This window comes from Perognathus longimembris, chromosome 5 (genome assembly GCF_023159225.1).
Source record: "Perognathus longimembris pacificus isolate PPM17 chromosome 5, ASM2315922v1, whole genome shotgun sequence".
NCBI lineage: Eukaryota > Metazoa > Chordata > Mammalia > Rodentia > Heteromyidae > Perognathus > Perognathus longimembris.
Window position 1 is genome coordinate 50335513 of NC_063165.1, and position 27859 is coordinate 50363371.

Genomic DNA, 27859 nt, shown 5'->3' on the forward strand with positions numbered 1-27859 from the left:
ATGAAGGAGCCAGGGAAAGAATGTTGATAAGACAAGCTGGGCACTGGTAGCTCACAGCTATAATCCTAGCTGCTCCAGAGGCGGAGGTATGGAGGAAAAGTCTGTGAAAAAAGCAGGGCCAGAGGTTTCGCTCAAGTTGTAGAGCACTAGCCATACCAGCAAACCACACGAGTTCCAACTCCAGGACCACCACAAAGAAAAGAGACAGATGGACAGATAGGGGAGGTGGGGGTGTTGGTAAGACAAAACCTGAGTATGTACCACAAAGAACTTTCAGGTGCTGAAGTGTGGCTCAAGTGATTCAGTGCCTGCCTAGCAAGCACAGGGCCCTAAGTTCAAATCCCAGTATCAACAAAAACAAAACACTTTCAGGAACAAATGTATTTCCCTTTCAACCTAATTTTTTGGCAAGTGTGGTGGGATTAGAGACAGGTCTTGAAGTGCCAGACTTTGAAGTCAGGCCCCATTTTACCACGTGAACGCCATTTTAGAATTGAGCCCTGAGCCAATCAGATTTGCACCTGTGTCCTAATCTTGCTTGCTTGAACACCTGATTGTTGTAACCTTGTTCTTTGCCTTTATAAGCCCTGTGTAATCACAGCTCAGGGCTCCCTCCTAACCTCCGCTGTGTCGGTGGGTAGGATGAGGCCCGAGTTGCAGCTCGCTTAAATAAATCCTTGCCTTGCTTTTGCATTTCGGAATGTCTGAGTCTCGGTGGTCTTCTTGGTGGTGGTCTTGCGACTTGGCACAACATTTGGGGTTTCGTCCAGGATGGCCCCAGAGACCCCCGAGACCCCAGACTCCGAAGGTAAGAAAATAGGGCTGTTCATTCTGTGTGTCTGTGTCTGTGTGATTTGTAGTTTTGTTTTCTGTTTAGGCCAGCCGCTTGAATCTGAACCTGTAGGTAGTGAAGGACCAGCCAGAGTGGACACGCTCGTATGGTCAGTCCTGGAGGACTTGGGAAACACCTCAAGCCCTCCACAGGGGGCTCAGGCTTCCCACTACCACCCTGAACCTGAAGGACTGGACTGGGAGGCCTTTCTAAAGGGCACCCGTCTAGTCCACTCTATATTCGGGGTTGTCTGGTCCGCTCCTACACAGGAATGGGAGAGAGAGAGCCTCAAGACTGTGTGGTCTGCCCCCTCACAGGGGCAGGAGAGACTCAGTGAGACTGTGTGGTCTGCCCCCTCACAGGGGCAGGAGAGACACAGTCGAACCTGTAAGCCGCGGCTCCCTAAGTCTGTCTGTAAGTGTTGTCTGGTCTTTGTGCCTGTGATTTTTTTGTGTGTGTTTCTTTCTTGTGCTGTGCCTGACTGACAAATGGATGGTGGGGAACGTTCCTTCCTCTCCCCTGGACTTGACTTTAGCTCACTGGAAAGATGTACAGGTAACAGCCCACAATCAGTCAATCAGTGAGAGTGTCCGCAAAAAAGAACTCTAGGGGGACCCCCACCCAGCCTTCTTAAGCAGCAAATTGTTTGGTGTGCTAAAATGTTTTACTAAGACTAAAAATGTTTTACTAAAACTATCAAGCCCTGGAAAATGAGGCTGGAGAATGCTAAAATCATTTGTTAAAGGTTTTTGTCTTAAAATGTACGGCTGATGCTTATTCTGCGCGCTTTAAGATCTTTTGAAAATGTATGTGTGTGCATGTGTGAGTGTGAACATGTTCAAGACTGCAGTATGATGCAAAACTAAGTTTAAGTTTAAACTCAAAGGGTCATCAGTTGGGGCATTACCAAATGCTTTAAAGGATTTCTCAGGATTCTTTAATTAAAATTTAAAAAAAATCAGAGCTAAGTGTCAGAAATTTGGATTTAAAAGGATATATATATATATATATATATATATACTAAACTAATGGGGATAGAAGTAAACTCTCATTAACTCTATGTATGTAGGAAGAAATGGCAAAATGGGCCAATGTTTCTCACTAATATATTGGAAAGCTGAATGGATAAGTATTTCTAATTGTAATTCTTGCATTAAGGAAAAATTCAAAGGTCTTCATGCCATGCAGTAACTGGGACTGAAGAAAAAAAAAAAAAAAAGAGGCTCTTTTGAAACAAGCAGCCCGTAGACAAAGGGCAGCATCTGGTTTCAGAATGCCTGTGAGCTTCAGTTTTTCCAATGCAGGTAAAAGCTAAAGTGTTGTGTTAGTGTTAAAAAGGCTTTGGAAATCAAGAATACATTTCTAGATAAGAAATTTGGAAGTAAAATTGTCCTAAATAAGTATTGCAAAGTGAGAAAAGGAGAATTATGGCTACCAAAATGTTTAATTGCCATTCCAGCTTCTTTGTAGGTTTTTTGTAACCGTTTCCAGCAGGCCCACAGAGAAGCACAGGTGATTCCTACAAGTTTGTCAAGCTCTAATACTGACCCTTAATAAGTTCCAGGTAAGAGAGCATGCTTAAAAACTACTTCTGTGTGGACCACCTTGTTGCTTCTAATTGGAGTAAAGTGGCCCCTTATAAGACTCACTGATCTGAATCTGCGGTTCGAAGCCAGCCTGGGCAAAGAAAGGTCCCTGTGAGAGACTTGTCTCTAAGCAGCCAGCAGAGTGCTGGGAACGGAGTTGTGTAGAGCTCAAAGTGGTAGAGTGCTAGCCTTGAGCTGAGAGCTGGGGAACAGCACTCAGGCCCTGAGTCCAAGTCCAGTGGAAAGTCACTCCTCCTGGGACAAAAGTGATGGAGCATCCAGAGGCAGTAAGCCACTGCTTGGATGGCAGAGATGGTGTCAGATCCTAGAGTCACTCCTGTTTGGTCTTTCAAAAGTTAATCAAAGCCGGGAAGTCCTAGAAGAATAGTTCATAAGCATGCCTTTCCAATGCCCATGTCTGTCTACTGGGCAGGAACTTGCCAGTCATCTGTGATAGTGGTTAGTAAGGGTAAGTTTGTCAAATTAGAGGATAGATTAAAATCTCAACCCCCCCCCCCCCCCGCATTTACTCAAAGCTCTGACTGGCAGTGAGAATTTTAAGCTGATACATCTGTTCAGGAAAGAAAGCTTGTAGACCTGAGATTGTGTCCTTATTGAGATCTGTTAAAGGCCTGTCAGTTTGCCAATGCCCCCAATCAACAGATTACTAAAGGAGCTCGCCTCTGTGGGAATAGGCCAGGTGTGTATTGGGAAGTAGATTTCACAGAAATTACAAATATTTGCTAGTTTTTGTAGACACCTTTTCAGGATGTGTTGAAGCCTATCCAACAAAGCATGAGACTGCGAATGTAGTGGCTAAGAAGATCCTGGAAGAAATCCTACCTAGGTATGGCTTCCCATCCACCATTGGGTCGGACAACGGACCGGCTTTCGTCTCAAAAACCAGGGGACTGAAATCCTTAGAACCACGGTGGAAGGAACCCTAGACGGCATTGCCACTTGGGTTCATTGCTCCCACGCCAGGCCAGCTGACCCCTTTGCCCTGGACTACGACTACCGTGGTGGAACATGGGAGGTCTCCAAGCACCTGACTCAGCTGCTTCGCCTTCGCCTCAAGAAAAGAAAGTTAGACTGAATATTTTTATAATTTTCTTTTTGCATTCTTTCCTTACTACCCTGGCTAGTGTTGATGTTATTTTGGCAGCTCACTCCAAAGTGAGGTGACCCCCTTATTTTAGGTAGTTTTGGGCTTGCTCAGGAATACGGGTATAGCCACTCGACCCTTAGAGCACAGCTGAGAAGTTTATGTATTATTTTGTTGCTTACATTTGGATACTAAACACTATACAGCTAATGGTAAGTCTGTATAGCTGAAAGTTAATTTTCAGTTTGCAGTAATCCTGCAGTCCCTTGGTAAAGTAGACTAAGGTTATAGTTTCCTGGGTAGGTAAGGTCAACGCCCCTGAGTCAGCCTGAAGAAGTTACAGAAGATGGATGATCTTCACCCATCAGCCCCCCTTTAAAACTGAGGGACCAGAGTTGTTTTTGGGAAGATGAGGCAGGATAAACTAGAGGCATGCAAAACAGAGGTACAGAGACTGTACTTGTAGGAAATGGTGACAGGCCCTTTGGTTACTACATTGGGCCCTACTGGCCCATGCCTTACCTCTATATCATCCCCTAGACATGCAAGCCATTGAAATTGACAGAATGGAGCCATGATTGGCTCCCAAGGTACCAAAAAGAAAAAGGGGGAAATGAAGTGCCAGACTTTGAAGTCAGGCCCCATTTTACCACGTGAACGCCATTTTAGAATTGAACCCTGAGCCAATCAGATTTGTACCTGTGTCCTAATCTTGCTTGCTTGAACACCTGATTGTTGTAACCTTGTTCTTTGCCTTTATAAGCCCTGTGTAATCACAGCTCAGGGCTCCCTCCTAACCTCCGCTGTGTCGGTGGGTAGGATGAGGCCCGAGTTGCAGCTCGCTTGAATAAAGCCTTGCCTTGCTTTTGCATTTCGGAATGTCTGAGTCTCGGTGGTCTTCTTGGTGGTGGTCTTGCGACTTGGCACAACAGTCTCACGATATAGCCCAGGTTTGCCTTGAACTCCTCACCCTCAGGCTGCCACTACTAGAGCCGCCACTACTAGAGAGGGCTGTGATTATAGATGGGTGCCACTGCACTCAGCCCTAAATTTTCATTTCTAAATAGATCATTTCTCTGCTTATTTTTATTCCCAGTGAGACCCCAGGCCATCTGGGCTTATATAATTATAACATATTCAACACTTAGAGACGACAACTGTTTGGACAACCTAAGCTTCTTGCTCTCTTCCCCTAGATACTATTTCTGTCTATTTTAAGTATATTTTCCCCCAGAGCAACACCTAAAACTTATTTCTCTGTAACCTGCCTGTGGGTGAGAGAAGCTCCTGCAACCATTAGAAAGGTTTCCACAACTCTAACTTGCAGTTCCTTATTACTATGATTAAGTATCATCCCACAAAGTCACATCATAAATGTGCTCTAAATAGTTATGTCAGAAATCATACTGCAATCATTCACCAATAGAGAATATTCTTGTTGCTTCTATAACACCATCCCGAAAGACTTCCAGAAAGGTTCAGAAACCTTTGATTTACAAAATTTCATTCAGGTTTTCACAAATGACCCCCAGAATCTCAGCTATAAGCTACGGGGGGTGGGGGGTGGCAGTCCAAAATACAGGACATTTAGCTTTCCTTAGCAAGAAAGATAATGTCTCACAGAGAGACCTACAAATACCCTTCAATAGATGGGAAAATGCAACTTCTTGAAGAGTCTCGTTATTATAGCCCAGGGTGGCCTCAAACTCATGTTTTTCCTGCCTCATTAGGATGACAGAATTAAGTGAATGAATATATGTGGAGCAGAATAATGGCTAGCCTACCTGCTTCAGGATGTATTAGCTGTTACTATTACCACTGTCACTGATAATCATCTGTCTGACCACTCATGACAACCTTCTTCCTACAAAAGTTCTTTCTACTCAGAGGTTCACAAGTTCTGGGCTGGGTTGTGTGCTCAGTCCTTCTCCTCATAGCTGCCTAGTGCTCACGGCTTCTACTAACTTCCACAGAGCTAGTTACAGAGTTTGGACAAAACAGGTGGTATCTGTTGCAACTTGCCTAAGTCCTTTCTCACTCAGGATTAAAACATGGATCCCTAAAAGTTGGAGACTCCGCTTGCTGGTCTGTGGAATGTCACAGCTGCCTGTATCACCAGCCAGCATCAAAAGGCTCCCTTGAAATAGAGCTAGCACACACAGGCCATCAATCACTTGCAAACATAGGTGGTCACACGGATCTGGGATCTCCTGGTAGGTCAGATTGGGAGTTGGGAACAAAGGTCACTCGACCTCCATGAGCCTAAGTTCCTCGCGCACAGAATCAGATAGGTGATCCAGATTCCTGGAGACTAGATCTGGGGTTGGAAGTATGCATTATTTTCCTGATAAATCCCATATGATTAATAAATAACAGGGAAGAGAGGTCAGTCAGGGGCCAATGAGTCTACTCAAAACACAACCCAGCAGTCCAAATCTGACTTCAGAGCTAGTGTTGGCGGGTTTACGTTTCCCATCCCCTTGTCTGGGCAGGGCCTGTAACAATGTTATCACTTTTTAAAACATATGCCTAAACTCGTTCCTATTCCAGACAATTGGCAGGTGCCCAGTTAATAGATTATTCCACCAGACAGTTGAATACATTGGCCATTGGTCAAGAATGAGATCACTGCGGTCCTATGTGCTGAAATTGGAAGGGCCTGATGAGAAGCAATGGCCTCATTTTTAAGGAATAGGGGTCTATATCCCACCCACCCCCAACTTGTCCTGCCTGGCATCTGGTTTGGGAGCAAAGGAGAGATTCCTTTAAGATCAGATTGGTTTTGCCCGTCTTGATGGGTGTGTAATTGCCCACGTGTGTTGTATATCAGCAAATCCCCAATCGGATTCCGGCTGACCTGAGGCAGTGCTGGCTAACACAGCCAGATACCTAGTCTTTTCAAACCTGTACAGCTGGAGAGAACATCAGGAGACACCTTGGTCTTGGCCGTCTGGCTTGTTTAATTGATTCACTTACACCCGGAAGAGGTGGGAAGCATGTGGTCTGGAAGCAAAGCCGGGAAGGGCTCTGAGGAACATGACGGCCACGTTACCGGCAGCTGCAAGGTCTCCCGGGCCTTCCCAGGCAAAACTGTTCCTGCTGACCTGGGGCTGGGCAGGCGCGCTGCCCAATTCATATGAGGTGCCCACTCTTCCAGCGAGGGTTGCATCCCCATGCAATTCCACGCACAAAAGAAAACCCAGGAAGGAAGCTCCCAAAGCCCTAGCTTCTTCTAAGCTGCAACCTCTTCCTTCGTTCCTTTTTCTTCCTTTTTTCCAAGAAGGTCTGACTGAACTAGCAACCGGACCCCACCCTGGGCAGGGCCCTCCTTGCCAGCACTGTGTGATCCCCAGACCAGCCGTGGCCGGTGCAGACAGAGTACCTGAGAACGGCTGCCAAAACAGGAAGGTTGGCGCCTCCCCGAAGGGAGCCTGGGGAGAAGGCGATGCCCAGGCCCGCAGATAAGCAGCCCAGGGCCAGGGTTCTGCACACCTCCACTGAGGCTGCAGGGCCTCCCTCCCCACGCCCGTCCCCCTTGTGGGGGTCTACTCTGTCTGATTCCTTCTTCATTAATTCATCCAACAACACATCAGTGCCTGCTCAAACTAAGTCCTGGGCTGATGCCAGGGGAAGCAGAGGTGACAGAGGTAAATCCCAGGGCCTGCCCCACCCTCAGGCAACGTTGCTGCCCCCAGCAGAGCGCCTTCGATGAGGTCACCCAAATAAAGCAAATGGGCAGGCGCAGGCGTGGTGGTACATGCCGGCAATCCCAATACCCAGAGGTTGAGGCAGGAAGCTTGTAAGTTTGAGTCCAGCCTGATCTACATAATGATAGTGAGATTCTATCTTAAAAAAAAAGAAAGAAAGAAATCAAATGGTGAATGGGAACAAAGGGAATAGGCAGGAGGCTCCCAGCTTCAACCCCATCTCCTAAGTTTCATCTCTTAGCACCCGAAGGCTTAGGTTCAAGACCTTATCTTGTCATAGCCAATGGCAGGCTGGCCATGGCAACCGGCCTATGTGGAGCTACTACATAACAGGTGCAGCCTACTTCCAGATCTTCATAAAGGCAGCTCATTACCTCCATTCTTGATCCATGGAATAAGTCTTAGCTAAGTAACAGCTAGTTTATATACTTCATAGCAACACATTTGCTTTATGGAGAACAATAGGTAGGCTCCCAGGCCAGACCAGAAACCCCCATGCCAAGGATCCAGTCATGGATAGAGGTAGAGGGAAAGAGATCAGAGGAAGCAAGCAGAAAACAAAGAAGGGAGCCAAGAGAAAGAAGATGAGGGATGTGCAAAGGCAGCCAAGTCATGCTGTTTCCACTTCCCATCCTTGCCACGGTGGCCACAGATCCCAGCCGGTTTGTGAGTCCCACCAGCAGTGACTGCAATCCCATGTGCACCTGAATAACTGACACCCCTTTCCAAGGAGTCACCCTGGAAAACAGCAGAAATGCTCACCCATCTGGGATGAGGCTGCCACTAGCGGGGCTGGACACAGCAGCCTGACTCCAAGATGGCTTCCCCTATGCTACATGGGCTACATTCCTGTCTAGCCTGAAACCATCCCTGCCTAACTTACGGCCTCAATTGCATGCTTGTGGGCTGAGCTTACCCAGGGTTTCTGTTCCTGGTCCTACTGGGGGAACATATTTTATCCATTCTCAATCCTGACCTTTAGAGCCCTCTGTGTCCCTTTCAGAGGGCTCAGCTTGGATCCTAATCACTGACAAGGCGGGAGAGGCCAGCAGAGATGGAAAGGCTCTCAGACCATCCTGACCTTATTAAAGGACCAGGGCAGCTGTGCAGGCTCCAGAATCTTCCTCCAACATGAGGTGAGACAAGAGGTACAGCACAGTAGCACTATAGAGAGAGCACAGGGCAAATAGGAAACAGCCCCTCACCAGCTTCAGTCCCCCCATGAGCTTATACCCAGTTCAGTGAGGACAGTGGTCTTTTCTCTAGATTTCTTTTTGGATGCCAGTACTGAGGCCTGAATGCAGCACCAGGGCACTGTCGCTTAGCATTTTTGCTCAATGTGGTACTCTACCACTTGAGCCACAGTTCCACTCTCAGGTTTTTTTTTTTTAATTGTTATTATAGGGGCTGTGAATATGGCCTATTGGCAAGAGTGCTTGCCTCACATACACAAAGCCCTGGGGTTGATTCCCCAGTACCACATATATAGAAAATGGCCAGAAGTGGTGCTGTGGCTCAAGGGGCAAAGTGCTGGCCTTGAGCAAAAAGAAGCCAGGGACAGTGCTCAGGCCCTGAGCCCAAGGCCCGGGACTGGCAAAAAAAAAAAAACCACAAAACAAAACAAAAAATTGTTATTATAAAGTGATTTACAGTTATATAAGCCAGTTAAAGAGTTCATTTATGTAGGGACTATGGCCTAGGGGTAAAGTGCTCCCCTCGTATACATATGAAGCCCTGGGTTGGATTCCTTAGCACCACATAATAGAAAAGGCCAGAAGTGGCGCTGTGGCTCGTGGTAGAGTGCTAGCCTTGGGCAAAATGAAGCCAGGGACAGTGCTTAGGCCCTGAGTTCAAGCCCCAAGACTGGCAAAAAAAAAAACCACCAAAAAAACAAGAGTTCATTTCTTTTTGAACAGTGTCACCTCTTCCCTCACTCTCTCCTGGCTTTTCCCTCCCATCCCCACCTACAAGTTGTCTAGTTCATTTTCAACATAGTGTCTAGTGAGACCACTGTTGCATCTGTTCACTCCTTGTGCCTCCGCTTCTGAGCCCCCTTGTCCTCCCAAAGGCAGATAAATGAACAAACAAGACAAAAAGAAAAGAAAAACAGCAACAAAGAAATCACCCTCTTGTTTCTATTTCCTGGAGTTCATTTCGATAAATATTATTTTGTATGACCAGATGCACATAGGCGCTGCACCTTTGCGTTCCTCCCCTAAGAGTATCTTCCTTCGGTCCCATCATGCTCATTTTTCTGCTGGTTCACTGGAGATAAGATCACTGGCTTCAAACTCTGATCCTCAGACCTCAGCCTCTGAGTAGCCATGATTCCAGTGAGCCACCAGCACCCAGCTTTTCTCCAGGGTTCTGTAAGCAGGGACATGGCTTTCGTGCCTCACTGACCACAAGTGCCCATTTCTGCAGATGCCAAAGCACAGCCCAACCGTCAGCAGCTGGGAGCACAGCCAGTGCTCTGCCCAGAGGTGCTGATTTACTTGGTCTGGGATGGGGCTTGGGATTCATCTCCCACCCCTCAGGTTCCCCTCAGTACTTCTGAGGTGCACACAGGCTTAACATCCTCAGGCACAGTGCTGGAATATGACTGGGACCCTCAGCAAGTGTTCCTCAGCTGTTTCCAGGTGTATGTTCTCTGTTGAACCAGGAAGACTCCAGCCCCCGAGGCCTGGGTTCTTGGAAAGGACTCCCTGCCTCTAGGTGGTGGTTCTCATGTCTCTGCGATGGAGAAATCATTCTGCCTGGCCCCTGTCATAGACAGTTTGTGGGGTCACCTGAGGGTAACTGTGAAAATCTTTGCTATACGTATAGCCCCATCCTGCACAGCCCACAGATGAAATGTAAGTGCCAGACACACAAACCCCTCCACACAAGGGAGTCTGAGTTTCCTCTCAGGTCCTCTGTGGGCAGGGAGGACGGACTGAGCCAGCTGCCCTGGTCAAGGATCTCCAGCCAGCACAGGACACAAAGCAAACTGTCAGAACTGTGACTCCCCACAGAGGCCATGCCGAGCACTGCAAGGCCCATGGCAGCCTGGAACGCTCTTCCTGCGACGCGCAGAGGAGCTGGCCACCGGCCACAGCAGGCAGAGAGGTGCAAGGTGCTGCCCAGAGCCTCAGCCACGGTGGTCACCCCAAAACAGCAGAGTCCAGAGAAGGGGGTGTGGCAGAAAAGGCCATGCAGTTTTCGAACCTTTCTCTTGTGTGTGTGTGTGGGGGGGGGGTTCATCCCCTTGTTCAAATTATTTAGGGAGTATGTCTACAGCCGGGCACTACGCATTCCAGAAAAACTCAGGCTTCATCCCCCTTCATCTCCATGCTGGCTGACTTCAATCGTAAGGGGTGACCATGACGTCTGTATGTTCATTACGTCCCGCACCCAGAGGCCACTGAGCAGAGTCTGGGCTCAGGTGCGGGGCCTTACTCTCTCACTCTGGTACTTAGCCACTTTGTAGGCATGGAATTTTGAATGAATTTTAAAAAAATACAGAACAGTAGAAAATGCCTCTTCAGGATAGGAATATGGCTCAGTAGTGCAGTACTTGGCCTAGCATGCACAACACCCTGGGTTCAATTCCCAGAACCACACACACATGAATTCCCTCTCTCACTCCCTCACTGTTCTATCCTCCCTCCCTTTCTTTGTCCCTCCCTTTTTCCCTTCTGGGAATTAAAAATTCTATCTTAATATGGTTCTTACTCCAATATGGTTCTTATCTCCAAAATCAGTAGACTCTCCCCAAGCAACTTCATCCCACCTCACTGCTTCATAAGACTTTATCCCAGGCCTGACCATCCTCCAGCTCCAGGCCCCCACATCTGGCTGCCTACGTCAACCTGCTCCCACTCCCAGTACCTCACCATCTCCACACCTGTCGCTGCTGCCATATTCCTCCCACATCACAGAGCCCAAGGCCACAGCCAACTGCCAAATGTCTTTTCCATGAGCCATCACCCCCCGAAGCCCATCCCATCCCATCTCTCTTTAACCCATCTCCCCTCCCACTGGGTCATGGCATCATGTAGGCTCTCGTAGATGACCTTAACAGTCTCCTTCTCTGTCCCTCTCCCAAGCCATGTTCCACACTGGGGCCAGGGCAACCTTTCTGAAATACAAGTGTGATGTGGTATTTCCCACTGCCCCAACATAAAGCAGAGGATGAAGCTTCTCCTGAGCTGTCTCCAGGGCCTCTGAACTTGCCCTTTCCGCTCTCCTCCCAGGGCTCGCAGATCTTTGCAAAGGCTGCCTTCCTTGCCCTGATTCTCCAGCTGTGTTTGTTACACCAACCCTCCAGAGGAGCCCCTAGTGCCCCCTGCAAACAGCTGTCCCTGTACCCATCCCTGTCTGGGTCTCTCATGACAGGCTGGACAGTCAAAACAAATGAAATGTGGCAGCATACGGCGACACAGATATATCTAAAAATCTATTTGATGAAAAACACAAATTGCAAACTCATTGATGCATTTCCTGCCGAATATCTTATCTAGAATCCATGTACATTATTAAATGTTACCGGTGATACAACTTTCAAGCAGGAGACAATTGAGGTGGTTGCTTGTGGCCGTCTGTGTGTGATAGAAAAATACAAACGCAGGGGGATGGCAAACAGCACTGGAACTGGAAGGGAGAAAGTGGGGCTCTCCTTTAAAAAAATTTTTTTAATATAGCTCTGAAGCAAACAGAAAAACATTATCTGCTAAGTTTAGGTGGTGGAGAAGTGAGTGTCACATTATTTCCTTTATATTTGAAATATTTCATCAATAAATTCAAAAAGGTTTCAACAAGGAATCAGTGACAAATATCCTCACTGATGTCCCCGGGGCCTGAGCAGCTGCGCATCCTCACAGTTGGTCCACAATGGGAAAGAAAAAGGGGCACTTTTTTTTGTTTTGGTTTGGTTTTTTGGTCATGGGAGTTGAAATCTGGGCCTGGGCACTGTCCCTGAGCTTTTTAGCACAAGGCTAGCGTTCAACCACTCCAGCCACAGCACCACTTCCAAGAGGCACTTTTAATCAACTGTAGCACTGACAGAATTGGAGAGGAGGGTCTAAGATAGATGGAGAAGTAAAAGCTGTTTTCCCGAGGGAAAAGCTGGGAGAGAGCAAAAGAAGAAATGACATTATCCAAAAAGAAATACTCATTACCTAACTATTTGAAACTACCTAACTACTTGAAACTATACCTATTATGAAACTGCAACGCCTCTATACATCACCTTTATAATAACAATTTTTAAAAAAAATCACAGCCAGGCACCGGTAGCTTACACTTATAATCCTAGCTACTCAGGAGACCAAGGATTATGGTTCGAAGCCAACCCCAGGCAGGAAAGTCCATGAGGCTCTTATCTCCAATTAAATCACAGAAAAAGCCAGAAGTGGTGTTGTGGCTCAAGTGGTAAAGAACTAGCTTTGAGCAAAAGGAGCTCAAGGATAGTGCCTAGGCCCAGAGTTCAAGCTGCAGGACTGGCAAAAAAAAAAAAAAAAAGGTGTTTGCCCATCTTCCCAGGCTATAGGAAACAATGATAGACATTCTAAAGCTAAATGTAAGCACAGTGCTGGTGGCTCAGGCCTGTAACCCTAACTGCTCAGGAGGCTGGGATCTGCAGATCATAGTTCAAAGCCAGCCCAGAGAATAAAGTATGTGAGATTCTTATCTCCAATGAACCACCAGGAAATGAAGTGGAGGTGTAGCTCAAAGTGGTAGAGCTAGTGCTAGCCTTGAACACAGAATCTCAGGGACAGTGTCCAGGCTCTGAGTTCAAGCACCATCACCACCACCAATAACCAAAAAAAGCTAAATTATTTATTTGATTGTTGGTTTTAGTTTCTTTTGTAGAGGGAGCGAAGAAGAGGTCACATAAAGGATAAGGGAAGTTGCTGGCCTTTAACTCAAGATGGTACCCAGATACCCAACCAGAGACTTGAAAAAAGTTGGCAAGATGGGAGCCAACTTCAAGGAAGCTGGGGTAGCAGAAAACCAGGGTGGCAGGTAAGGTGGAAAGCTCAGGAAATGCAGACAGCAGGGGACTGAGCCTACCTCACAAGAGAGACAGTATGATCAGAAAGAGAGCCCACACAGTGCAGTGTCAGCAAAGAAACAGGAAGAAGCTGGGCATGGTGGTACACATCTGTAATCCTAGCACTTGGAAAGCCAAGGCAGGAGGATCATGAGTTCAAGGCCAGACCAGCAAGACCCTGGATCAAGATGAAATGGGGCAGGAGGGAAGGGAAAGACTATCTGAAATCAGCATAGGTGGCCAATGGTGCAAAAGGAGTCAAGAATCAGAAATGAGCAAAGGTCCTAGATTTGGAGATGAATAGGTAAGAAGAGCCTCAGTTAGCGGGAGAGGCAGGCTTGCTTGCTTCGCCCTTTTTATAGCTCCCATGTACCAGTCCCTCCCTCACCTGCAGTTGTCCGTGGCTCTACTGGCAGGGCCAGCAGGGCTTCAAGGTGGAGAGAAGTTCAGACCCAGCTGTGGAGTGAAGGGCACAGGGGCAGGGAGCAAGGCTCTCAGCTTCCTAGAGAACCAAAGGATTATGCTCCATGCTACATGACTTCAAACGCAGAACACAGAGACCCACGTCATTTTGTTTTCTAAAATGTGTTCTCTCTGTAGTCGCCTGACTTTTGTAGCAATAAGATCATTTTGGCACGACACTCATACACAAATGGAAAAATACATAGAAGCCAAGAAGAGAAACAGACATTTTCAGAGTGTTAAGCTAAACACGCTTGAAAGTGTCTCCTTTAAACTGTCACGCCATGTAGCTTTTCGCAGTAGTGCAGCTCTGGGTCTGCAGAATCTTCTGCCACCATGCTTATTTTGGAAGGTAGGACAGAAGGTGAAGGAAAGGAAGAGGAGCCCAGGCTGCCAGCCGGAAGGGCAAGGTGCTGGAAGATGAGGAAAGAGGGGTGATGAAGAAAATCCATGGTGATGGGAACTTTGGGGAAAAAATAAACAAGAGACACAGAGAGAGACACACAGAAAGAGCTTAAGGCAGGACGCGGTAGGAGAGAGAATATACCAGATAACTAATGACTAAATTAAAGTCTCTGCCCTAATCATGTGCCTCCCAGCTCCTCCTCACCCTCCACCCTTGCTAATCTCAGAACTGCATCATCTAGGCAAGTCCCTGGAAGAAAATGGGAGAGCTCTGTATCAGAGGAATGACTAATAGAAACTGACCAGATTAGTCCACTTTATTTTGCTACAACAAAATACCTGGAGTTGGGGGCTGGGGATATGGTCTAGTGGCAAGAGTGCTTGCCTCCAATACATGAAACCCTGGGTTCAATTCCCCAGCACCACATATACAGAAAATGGCCAGAAGTGGCGCTGTGGCTCAAGTGGCAGAGTGCTAGCCTTGAGCAAAAAGAAGCCAGGGACAGTGCTCAGGCCCTGAGTCTAAGCCCCAGGACTAGCCAAACAACAACAACAACAACAACAACAACAACACACACAAAAAAACAAACAAACCTGGAGTTGGATACTTAAAAAGGAAAAAGAAAACCAGGCACTAGAGCTCATGCCTGTAACCCTAGCTACTCAGGAGGTTGAGATCCAAGGATCGCAGTTCAAAACCAGCCTGGGCAGAAAAGTCCCCATGAGACTCTTTTTTTTTTTTAATTAAATTTTATTGACAAGGTGATGTACAGTTACATAATAAGGTAGTGAGTGCATTTCTTGTCATATTTATTACACCCTCCCACATATTTCTTTCCCTTCCCTAGTTCAGGTAAGCATATATACAATATCCAGTGAACCAAAATCCCATGAGGCTCTTATCTCCAGTAAACTACTCAAAAAAGCTGTAAGTGGTGCTGTGACTCAAGTGGTAGAATGCTAGCCTTGAACACAAAGAGGCTCCGGGACAGCACCCAGGCCCTGAGTTCAAGCCCCAAGACCAGCAGAAAAAGAAAAAGAAAAAGAAAAAAAAGAGAGATTTATTTAGCTCACCATTTTGAAGTCTGAAAAATGCAAGCTCAGCCTCTGTTAAGGGGCTCCAAGACTAGATCACAACATGGTAGAGAAATAGAGAGGGAGCAACAGAAAGAACAGGTGTGAGATGGGCATCACCATACACACCTGTAATCTCAGCTACTTGGGAGGGTGAGGCAGAAGGATTGTGAGTTCAAGGCTCCCAACAAAATAAACAAATAAAAAACTCAAAAACACATAATAAACAAAGGGGAGGAAATTATCAAAGCAATAATTGAAAAACCCCAGGCAGAAAATATCCAGACCAAAGAATAGAAATTTTCACTCTGATTTTTGGAACAGCATAGTAAAGGGAAGAACTCACACTTAGAGGAGAAACAGTAATCTTCCATGAACAGGAATCAGAAGAGCATTGAACTCCTGAGATCTGAGGATCAAGGTTTGAAACCAGCTAGGACTCTTATCCCCCATTAATCAGTCTTACTTGTCTATATGTTTTTGGGAGGGCAAGAGGAGGCACCGAAATGGAGGGGGGAAAGGTGAACAAATACAGCAGTGGCACTCACTGAACACTATATTGAAAATGAACGGTATAACTTGTAGGTGGGATGGGAAGGGAAAACTGGGAGAAAGCAAGGGAAGGGATGACATTGTCCAAAAGGAAATATACTCTGCCTGACTTAAGTAACTATAGCCCCTCTGATTTTAGCACTTTCAAATAAAAAAATGTTTTTTGCCAGAAGTGTAGCTGTGGCTCAAGTGGTAAAGTATAAGCCTTGAGCAAAAAAGCCAAGCAAGAGCAGGAGGCCTTGAGTTCAAGACCCAGGGAATAAAAGGAGAAGGCAGGGCAGAGCAGGGGTCCTGGATGCCTGGGGGTCCACAGCGATGACCCTGGGCACTGCAGCTGGGACTCAAGCATGGGGACCTTCCATGTAGGAGAAACAGGCCAATGGCAGGCCTCAGCAAGAAGAATCAAATTCAGGGAACACTAGACATACTAGGAAGTAGTGGAAAACTCTCTGGACCATTTTCAAATGGTCCTCACATCCTAGAAAATGGAGCAATTTTTTTAATGGAATTAAGTAGGTAAAATGGTAACTTTAAAAAATGTGTCCACATCTCCACTGCAACAACCTGTGAGGGTGAGCTTGTCTGGAGAAAGCATTTTTGCAGATGACCTTAAGGATCACTCAGAGAAATCAGCCTGGACTCCCCAAGTCAGACCTTTGTGCAGTGACAAGTTGCTCAGAAACAACAACGAAGACAGACAGAAGCAGAGATTGGAGTACTGCAGCCACCAGCCAAGCTAAGAAGCACCTGGGGCCACCAGAAGCAGGAAGCCGCAAGGAAGAACTCGACTCTAGGGCCTTGCAGTGGAAGTGGCCCTGCCAACACTTCTGACTTCAAGCTTCCAGAACTACAAGAGAAAAACATTTCTGTTGTCTTAAGTCCACAGTTGTGGCAGGTTTGGGGTTTTTTTTTGTTTTGTTTTGTTTTGTTTTGTCAGTACTGGGTTTGAACTCACACCTCATACTTCCTCTGCTGACACTCTATCACGTGAGCCAAGTCTCCAGATCAGATTTTTGCTGGTTATTTTAGAGGTGGAATCTCTTGAACCTAGATCCATTCCGGTTAACATTGAATCTAGGTCGTCTAGATCCCAGTCTCCTGAGTGGCTAGGATTACAGGTATGAGTCACTTGTACCCAGATTATAAAATTAATTTTACAAGGACAAATGACATTGTTAAAAATGTTTCAACATGTATAACAAATGCCTGACACTAATATAAGCTAAACAAATATTCATTTTATGTTGGAGTCATTGCTAAGACAGAAGAGAGCCTGTTAATTATTAATGAATAAAATAGATTCAGGAAAAAATTAGATAAAGGTTATGTAGATAAGACCAAAATTTAATGCAAATTGTAATAAAATATGAAAAAACAATCCTCATTAATGATTTAAGAAAAGCAAATTAAAAGGATTATTTTTATCCACCTGGCAGAAATTTAAAAGATTAAGCCTTCCCAATATTTTCCAAGAAATGAATAATCAATAACCTTTTCTCTTTTCTAATACAGGGCTTGAACTCAGGGTCTAAGTACTGTGTCTGAGCTTTTTGGCTCAAGGCTGGTACTCTACCAACTTGAGCCATAGCTCCACTTTTGGCCTTTTGCTGGTTAATTAAGATAAGAGTTTCACAGACTTTCCTACTCAAGCTGGATATAAATTGTGATCCTTCACAAGAGCCCAATAGCTATATACCCTTATTAACACATAAGATGATGCTAAGTGAAATGAACTCCATGTTATGGAAACGACTGTTTTATCACTGTTGTAATTACTTTCAACATGCCATGTGAAACTGTAGCTTCTATTGTTGATGATCCTCTTGTATCCCCTTCCTGTGGTTGTACCTGCACTATCACTGTATCTTATCTGAGTACATTGGAAACCGTGTATACTGGTATTAGAACTAGGAAAGTGAAAGGGAATACCAAAATCGAGAGACACAGGATAAAAAGACAAACGACTACAAAAGCAATACATGCAAAACTGTTCGGTGTAAATCAACTGAACAACTCATGGGGGGGTGGGGAGGATAGAGGGGGGAATGAGGGAGGAGGTAACAAACAGTACAAGAAATGTATCCAATGCCTAATGTATGAAACTGTAACTTCTCTGTACATCAGTTTGACAATAAAAATTTAAAAAAACAACAACAAATTGTGATCCTTGGGTCAAAGCCTCCTGAGTAGTTAGGATTATAGCCATCAACACTCAGTTGAAGAATCAATAGGATAAATCAATAGAATCAATAGGAATCAATAGTATTTGGGAGAGTTCAGGATGGAACAATCTTATTGGAAAACAATTTGTCAGAACCTAACAAAATTCCAAATGTACTTGATCTTTGGGTTCTATTTGTAAGATATGATGCTGCAAAAACAAGCTCCAACTTTTATACAAGATAGTCACAACAACTGTATCTGTAATGGTCAGACACTAGAAAATTCCAATATCCATTACTAGAGCAGTCTTTAAACATAAAGCGTTCTAAGATCTGCAGTATAATACGCTATACAGGTGGTAGAAAAGAATGAGTTCATCCTAAATGTACTGACAAGTAAAGATGCCTGTGACACATTATAGAGTATGGGGGTTGGGGGCAGACAATGTAGAATTTAAGTATATTTTTACAAAGAGATATGCCTTATGTGTTTGTGTGCCTGCCCCTGTGCATGTACAGGTAGGAAATCAACTGCAAAAGATATGGATCAGCCAGGCGCTGGTGGCTCACACCTGTAATCCTAGCTATTTAGGAGGCTGAGACCTGAGGATTGCCATTCAAAGCCAGCCTGCGCAGGAAAGTCCATGGCTCTTATTTCCAAATAACCACCAGAAACGTGGAAGTGCTCAGAGTGGTAGAGTGCTACCCTTGAGCAAAAGAGCTCAGGGACAGTGCCAAGGCCCAGAGTTCAAGCCCTACGACCAAAAAAAAAAAAAAAAAAAAAGATATGGATCCATCTCCTTTAGAGGTTTTAGGAGTTCGAGAATGGAGTGAAGGGAGAAATTTTTTACTTTCTACAGATTTCAGGATTTTTTTTGTTATAATAACAAAAAACCATATTTTGTATTTTGGTTTTTTTTTTTAAAGGGCCATACATGGTAGCCTAAGCCTATAATCCTAGCTATTTGGGAAGCAAAGCTAAGGAGATTACGGTTCAAGGCCAGCCTAGGCATAGAAAGTTCTCAAGACTCTTGTCTCCAGGAATGGTAAGGCATGCAGCCATACGCCCTCATCCCCCTGGCTGGGGAAGATGGCTTTGGAAGACATCTCCTTTCAAAGGCCAACACAGGCTTTCCACGCGGTCCAGCAATCATACTAGCTAGAACCCATGCTGCCCAACATGCTGAGCAAGGGGGTTCATGACACGTTTATTCATAATGGGTCCAAACTGGAAGCCAGCAAGCTGTCTTCCAGTAGATGAATGGATAACCCATGGTACACACTTTCAGACAACAGAATATTTCATTTTTGTGTTTTGTTTTTGTAAGGTTCACAGGAAAGAAAACCCAGGCAGAGAAGAGTTTATTGGGGGGAGAGCAAGCTGCCAGCCCATACAAGATGGAGACAGAGGTGAAGGAAGAAGAGAGAGAGAAAGAGAGTAAGAGAAAAGGAAAGAGCACAGGGACTCAAGTTGAGCCAGATTATATAGGGAAGGGCCGGAGGTATGGCCAGGTGGATTGGATGTGACCTCAGAGAAGGAGGTAACTGCCTCCAGGTATGCCAGTTACCTAGGTAACTCAGGTACTGGGCCCAGACTTAAATAGGTGGGGGGTACCTGCATGGAGCCCTCCCTGGGGTGGAACTTACAGTCTTTTTTTGTTTTTGTTTTTTTCAAATTTTTAGAACTTACAGTCTTGTCAGGCTTGTTTTGAGACAGGGTCTCACTATGTGGCTCAGGCACCATGACCCCTTCAACTTGCAATCCTCCTGCCTCAGCCTCCCAAGAGCTGGGAATCTAGGTGTATACCACCAAGACCAGTCAGACAATAGAATACATAATTCGGTGATTTAAAACAACAGCAACAAAGAAATGAGCTACCAAGCCACAAGAGGACACTGAGGAATCCAAAGTGCATATTTCCTGGTGAGAGAAGCGGGTCTGAGAAGGCTACAAAGGATATGATTCTAGCTACAGGACATTCGGAGAAAAGGCAAAGAAAGCTCTGGAAACAGTGAGGAAGGGGAGTGTTTGTCAGGTGTTTGCAGGGGTGGGGAGGTGTAAGAGCCCCAAAATCCAAGCTGTGAGACCCGGAAAGGACTGGGAGTTTGGAAGGCCTTCTTCCAACATACACTGGCAGAACACTGAGAGTTTTCTGGAAAGGTCAATCAGTCCTGGCTTACCCAGAACTCAAACTTCTATCCTGGGTGTGGGCCACCTCCACCCTAAACTGTGAGGGAGATTGAGGGTAGACTTGGGTTTATGCAAATGGTAAGCAGCTTACTGTTTGGCTCTCAGCCCCAGGATAAGAAGGTCATCTACCACCTGTACACAAAAACACGTCACTGGTAAGTCTGTACCTTAATTCCTTGCACAAGACCAATAAAACCCTTGGTTCATGGAACCTTGGGATCTGAAGCTGGAGGAAGGCTACCGGTCCCCTTGCCCCCCAAACCTCAGTTCCCCATCTGGCCTCCATTATTGCTACTGTGTAGTTCCTGGTCACAGTGGATTAAGGAGCCCGTGGCAGGTTTCAACAGGGATGATTCAATGGAGCACAGGTTTGTTTGTTTTGGTTGGTCGTGGGATTTAAACTCTGGGCCTGGGCGCTGTCCCTGAGCTCTTCAGCTCAAGTCTCATTCGCCACCACTTTGAGCCACAGCTCCACTTCTGTAGCACAGGTTTTGGGTGGGTTTTTTAGGGCACTCTGGATGATGTGGCTACACTCCGGATGATGTGAATACACAGCGTGAATGCCCTGTCAACACAAACAACATGGACAATGCCAAGCGTGAGTCCCAACTGTGGGCCTTAGTTAACAACGCGGTGGTAGTGGGTCATCACTCGGTAGCAGCATTCCGCACTAATGCACCATTTTCATAGTAAGGGAAGCTGTGGTGAGAAGAGGAGGAACCATCTGCTCAACTGCTCAAAAAATGCCTGTTATTATTCATTTTTAAACAGTAACCCTAGTCAGTGGAAGGGAAAAGTATAAGTCAACTTATACAGGTGCACACAATGTCAATCCACAGACAAACACTGTAGGACAGGCAGAGTTCCTTCCAGTCATTTTTCAAATGTCTATGTATATAGACGTGTCTGTTTGGGTTTTTCTGTTGTTGTTATTGTTTCAAGTAGTGAAAGTCACTCTGCTAAATTCATTCTGAAGGTTTATGGTCTGGTTTCAGTTTGAAGTTTTAACCACAAAGAAAACCGAGCATATAAAGCACAGATTCTAGAAGGGCTTGTTACTATGCAAAATAGTGAAAAGAAATGTTGGCTCACACTATGCCTTGCTAATACACTGACCAGAAGGAAAGGGGGATATTTGGAGTCACTCAGAAGACCAGCCAAGAACAGTTCTGGTCAACTAGAAGGAAAACACCTGAGTCTATTAAGGCTTCAAAGGGGCCATCAGTGTCAACCTGCATTTTAACTAATACATTCTTTCAGGGGCTATGTGGACAGATGGGAGAGTACTCAGGAATCAAGGACGAGAGTAGACTCTGTTTCTCCTTCACTGATAGCTTGGCAGCCCCAAACCAGTATGCCTTGCTCCGTATGGGCTCTCTGGAGACGAGACTAGATTAAACAACAACAGCTAAAAAAGAAAACCCTTTCAGCCAGCTGCTAGTAGCTCAATGCTTGTAATGCTAGCTACTCATGTGGCTCAGATCTGAAGATTGCAGTTCAAAGCCAGCTTGGGCAGGAAAATTCATGAGTCTCTTATCTCCAATGAACTACAAAAAAAAAAATCCAGAATATGGGATTGGAAATATGGGATTGGGAATATGGCCTAGTAGTAGAGTGCTTGCCTCGCATACATGAAGCTGTGGGTTTGATTCCTCAGCACCACATATATAGAAAGAGCTAGAAGTGGCACTGTGGCTCAAGTGGTAGAGTGCTAGCCTTAAGCAAAAAGAAGCCAGGGACAGTGCTCAGGCCCTGAGTTCAAGCCCCAGGACTGGGAAAAATAAATCTAGAAGTAGAGCTATGGTTCAAGTGGTAGAGCACTAGTCTTGAGCACAAAAGCTCAGGGTCAGTGCCCAGGCCTTAAATCTAAGCCCCAGGCTGGCATGCATGTATGTGTGTATGCATACACACACACACACACACACACACACACACACACACACACACACTACCCTTTCTCTCCAATGGAGATGCTCCAAAGAGCTAGCACCCTGCATGGGATCCTGTAGACAAACACCCCATGGCCCTTAGAGCTGGAGGAGTCCTGGAATGCCTTCAGTACAGGACTTAAGCTTTACATGCAGGGTCATGGCACCGCTAAGGACTCTGGGTTCAGGTCTGGAATGCCAGAGGATAGACGGCATCCAGGGATTTCAGAGCAATCACAATTTTCCAACAAAATAATGATAACATATAAGGAAGCAGTACAGCCAGATCAGTGTGCATCAACTGACTACTGACAATCTGCAGCCAACATAATTATGATCAACCAGAGTGTGCAAAGCCAGGTGCTGGTGGTTCACATGTGTAATCCTAGCTACTTAGGAGACTGAGTCTTGCAAGATCATAATTCAAAGCCAGCTTGGGCAGAAAAATCTGCAAGACAGCATCTCTAATTAACTAGCAAAATGCTGAACTGGAGGCATACTTCAAGTGGGGGAGTATCTGCTGTTAGTAAAAAAAAAGCTTAGAGTATGGGGCCCTGAGTTCAATCCTCCAGTACTCACATACACAACAAATGCTCAGAGCACATATCAAGGGCATCTTGGGAGTGGAAGAGCAGAGTTGCTATTACAAAAAGACTCACATACAAGGAAAAAGTAAACCAGGTCGACTTCCCACTTTGGGAAATGGCTCAGCTGCTCAGCTGTTCAGTCAAACATCCAGTTTCAAATCCTAGTTCTGCCATAAGTGTTCACAAATGATAGCTTCTTTGAGTCTCTGTTTCTTCATCTGCAATATGGGCAAACTGCTCTTATCTCAAGCAGTGATGATAAGTAAGATAAGCCAGGTAAAATCTAGGGACAACACCGGGCACAGCATGGCTGCCTGGGCAGATTTCCTTAAACATAGCTGCCAGGCCCCCCTCCCTTTCCTTGTCTGTATTCTAGTGCTGACGCCGCTCACCATGGCCATGTCCAGACAGAGTCCCTGAAATGCCAGAGAACTGTCAGGCTGTTGTCTCTTTTCTACAAACATCCCAGGAACAGCTCTGCTAGCAGGAGAGAAGCAAAGACGCCTTGGATGGCAAACTAGAAAGCTACAGAACTACAGAAGCGCACACATAGAGCAGAAGGATGGAGGGTTGGACTGGCCCAGCCTCCTGCAGGCCTCGGAGACCCCGGGCTCCAGTACACAGATAGGATAAAATAAAAAAAACTATACCTAGGTGGTCTTTTTTTTATCCTTTAAGCTTTGTCAAAAGATTCATAATTTCATTTTGAAAAAATAATTGATACAGAAAATGATAAACACAAATTATTAACATACCGTCAACATTTGTTAATAGTTATATCAGATCTACCCCACACAAACAGAAAGTCTATTTTTCTTCTCTAACCTCATATTTATTTATTTCTCAGTCTCCTAGTCACTGTTAGGCATAGCATCTTTTTAGGGGGGGGGGATTGTTTAACATACATTTGCTGGGCTTTGTGGTGTTTATTTTACTGGTATTCTTATTGTGGTGTTTGTACCGGTACCAGAAGCATCACGCTCACTCTGTTTTGCTATGTAGCTGGTGCTCTACCATGTGAGCCATGCCTCCAGCCTAGCTTCTTGCTGATTAATTGAAGAATAGAATTTCTCAAGATTTTCCTGTACAGGCCAGTTTCAAACTATGATCCTCTGATCTTAGCCTCCTCAGTAGCTAGAATTACAAGTTTAAGTTTTTTAAGGAGGAAGAGGATGGGGTAGGGAAACAGACAACAATTAGAAAATAAGTTACTTTATTATTTTTGCAATACTAGGATTGAACTTAAGGACTTTCTGCATGCCAGGCAAGGGCTCTATCCCACTGAGATACATCTCCAGTCCCAGGGTTGTGTTTTAAATGGAAAGAAAAGCAAAAGAAATATGGAAATGTCCAGAGTGGAAATGTAAGGGTGCAGAAAGCTTTGGGGCCCTCAAGGCCACACTGAGTTGTCACGCTCACCTGATCAGGAGTGGCCCACCTGAGTGGTAGGTAAAGCCTAGGAGCAGGGGAGGAAACTCTGCCAATCTACTCCTTGAAATACTACAAAGCAGTGCAGATCTGTGGGCCGTGGGTCACATATGGAACTCCAAAAGGCTTACCGGGATCCAGGTGTGTGAAAGAGCCCACTACAAAGTCTAGAGTGGACACAGCCAGCAGGAACAGCAGCAGGAGCTGGAGGCGGATGATCCATTTGACCCCTGCTAGGTTGATCCCCAGCAAGGCCAGAAGTACAGCAACTGAAATTCCTCGCACGGCCCAGATGTTCCTGAGACTCAGCAGATCGGAGATGGATTCAGCAAAGCCGGTGATGTACATGGCTCCTGCAACACACTGCCCCGCCAGTCCAAGTGGAAGAAATGCATGGGACCGAGGAACATCAGGAGCCTGAGGGCAAAACCTGCAAGCCCAACACTCACAGCAGACTCTTGGGACACAGGGAGGGGTAGAACCTGCCCTTGCCACCACTGTATCTGCCTTAGGCCCCAGTTTCTGCTTGCTCTTTCAAGGCTGGCGTTCAATCACTTGAGCCACAGCTCCACTTGTGGCTTTTTGCTTTTGGGTGGTTAAAGGGAGATAAAAGTCTCAGGAGCTTTCCTGCATAAACAGGCTTTGAGCCATGATCTTCAGATCTCAGCCTCCTGAGCAGCAAGGATTACAGGCGTGAGCCACCTGCACTTGGTTTCCTGGCTGTGGTAGCAAGAGGAAAAGCTCATGGGAGCAGGAGGAAGAGATGCACAAGAGGCACGAGAGGCCTTTGGACTGCTCTGCCTGCTGTCTTCACCAACAGAATCTAAGTTTAGATCAAGAATATGCTGGGATCCCAAAGCTGCAGCAAATCAGTGTTTCCATTTCTTTGTAGACTGTTATTAATATCTTAAATATCTAATAGATGGAAATAGAAATGACAGCATAGGGCACATCTTTTCATCTGAAACTTTTATTTATTTGCTGGGTAGGCTTTTTGTTGTGAAGGTCTTGATACTGTAGCCCAGGCTGGCTTGCACCTGAGATCCTTCTGCCTTGGCCTCCCAAGTGCTGGGATTAAAGGCTTTTGCCACCTACACCTGGCTCCAGAATCAGAACTTTTTGAGCCCCATTTGATAGGATGCTCCCAAAGTGTCATAGGTTTCAGGTTCCTAGATTAGGCTCAGCCTATACTGTACTTAAAGATCTTTCTCCAAAATGAGGCAGGTACCTTTTGTTTATTTATAGTACTGGGGATGGGTCCAGACCTCAGTGCAGGCAAGGCAAAGTCTGCATGGAGCTACCGCCCCAGCTCAAGGAAAGCACCACTGAAGAGTGATGGAGTCCAGACCCGGTGGCTCACACCTATAATCCTAGCTACTCAGAAGGCTGAGATCTCAGGATTGAGATTCATAGCCAGGTTCATGAGACTCATCTCCAATTAACTACCAAAAAGCAGGAAGTAGAGCTGTGGTTCTAGTGGTAGAGTGCTAGCTTTGAGCAAACAAAGCTCAGGGATAGTGCCCAGACCCCAAGTTCAAGCCCCAGGACTGGCGCATGCATCACACACAAGGACTTGCTACCAAGCCCCCTTGCAAGCCCTCAGGTGTGTGTTAGCCCAGGTGGGCAGGGCCTACTTCCAGAAGAGTCCTTGGACAAGGGACAATGCCCTCCTCTCAGAGCATGAGAGGCTGTGGCCCAGGCCAGTTGGCTGCTACCTGGGCTCCAGAATGGAGATAGGCCAAGTGGAGTGTAGGAGTTGTAGACGAAGGGCCCAGGGCTGTGGCTTGGCTCTGCCTGCTTCCCTGCTCATCTCTATAGTGGGGCCATCATGCCTCCCTCTGCCTTGAACCAAGTATAATATGAGGAAGGGGAAGAGAGGCTGGGGGCAGAGTAACAGGCACTGTGGGCTCACCTGTCCAAACACATAGAGCAACCCAATGGTGCCTCCTGTCTGCCCGCCGAGGACGGAGGAGATCATGGAGTAGACGCCGCCACTGCCCACACGGCCATGCTCCCCAAGGCCAATGCCAGACAGCACAGTGACGAGGGCCACGAGGACGATAGAGGACACCAGCAGCATGCCCAGGGGCACGCCTGTGTTTCCCTGCAGTGAAACAGCAAAAAGCGTGGCCGGGGTCAGGAGCAGCAGGTCAGAGCAGACCCCTCTGGGAGCCCTAGGCACCCTCTCCACCCTGCACCCGCCCAGGGTTCTAGGGAATGGAACACATGCAACTCTACTAGCTCTCCAGTGACCTCCCAGGGCCACTCCAGTTACGCATGGGGCACTTCCTAATTTGTCCCCCGAAGCCTGGCATGCAGGAACGGGCTCTCTCCTTGCTGCCTTCCTCCCCACCTGGCCTCCCTGCCTGGAAGGCCTTTCCTGCTCCTCTGCCTGGAACTCCATTTGCAAACTCCAGTGTGTCCTTCTTTAGTTTGTCTGTTTGTCAGCTGTGGGGCTTGAACTCAGGGCCTAGGCGCTGTCCCTGAGCTCTTTTGCACAAGGTTAGTGCTCTACCACTTTGAGCCACAGTGTCACTTCTGGTTTGTGTTTGGTTTTTTTTTTGTTTTGTTTTGGTACTGGGGATCGAACCCGGGACGTTGCACTTGCTAGGCAAGTGCTTTGCCACTGAGCTACATCCCAGCCCTCACTTCTGGTTTTTGAGTGGTTAATTGGAGATAAAAAGTCTCACCAGGACTTTCTTGCTGAGCTGGCTTCTAACCACGATCCTCAGATCCCAGCCTCCTGAGGAGTTGGGATTACAAGTGCATCCTTGAGAGCTTAGGGGTTAGGATTTTCTCCCCCAGAACTGTTCCTGTCGCCTCTCCTCTTTGCCCTTCCAGTCCCAGGGCTTAGTACTTATCACAATTCTTGCTGTACCAAGTTTCTTTCCAGATTTGCCCCTCTAGGCTGTGAGCCCTCTGGCAGCAGGAGATTTTATTCTCCTCTGCTGAGCTCAGCCTCTGCACACGAAATGTTCATTAAATGCTTGCCAAGAGAAAATACACACACACACACACACACACACACACACACACACACACACACACACAGGCACATGCAGGAAGACACACTTGAATGTACAAAGCCAGAGTCCCAGAGGGGGAATGGACTCAGCTTCTGGCTGATGCAGTACTACCTATTTCATAAGGGCAGGGTCAGGACATTCTGGAAGGTGAGACTCCAGGGTGCTGGGAGTAGGGGAGAGAATGAAGAGTGGGCAGCACCAGATCTAGGGTTGGGGATTCTCTGTTCTGTACATGGGGGACACTGGAGTTCTCCTGCTGGCCTGTGAGTCAGAGCTGAACAGCTTTCTGCTCTTCTATTTCTGTTCCCAACATTTTGCTACCCCAGTCCTACTGGTTTATATAAATCCTGCTGATTTATATAAATACTCGGGGATATTTGCATTTGACCTCATTTATTAGCTAGTAGACCCAGGGGAATAACTGCTTCTGCCCACTGTCCCCTCAGAGACCCCTGGAGGACAAGGTCCTGGGGCTGTGATGTTCCTCTGGCTTTCGATGGCCTGCATGAGATAGCTGGCCGGAGAAGCTCTCTCTGGGAGGAGAGAATGAGCTGCCTTCCCCTGCCTTGGTGATACCTGTGCCATCTCACTCTCATGAGTTTTTCACTTCGTTTTTAGCTTGAAGTGTTCTGGGTCTTAAGGAACCATATCAGACTCCTTGGGAGAATAAAACAGTATAGAAGTAGAATGTGTGGCTGGGGGTGCGGTTCAGTGGTAAGAGTGCTTGCTACTGTGTGTCCCTGGGTCCTATCTCCTACACCAGAAAAAGAGGACTAGTTG

General features: G+C 46.4%; 1 protein-coding gene across 1 annotated transcript in view; it reads right to left on the reverse strand.

Moving 5' to 3' along the window:
- Slc12a8 (solute carrier family 12 member 8) overlaps positions 1-27859 on the reverse strand; it is a 113172-nt gene that overhangs the window by 79487 nt on the left and 5826 nt on the right. The window contains exons 2-3 of the mRNA XM_048346800.1: positions 25966-26157; positions 24185-24416 (exon numbers count right to left, since the gene is read on the reverse strand). Coding sequence (XP_048202757.1) covers positions 24185-24416; positions 25966-26157 — 424 coding nt within the window. The remainder of the gene's footprint in view (positions 1-24184; positions 24417-25965; positions 26158-27859) is intronic.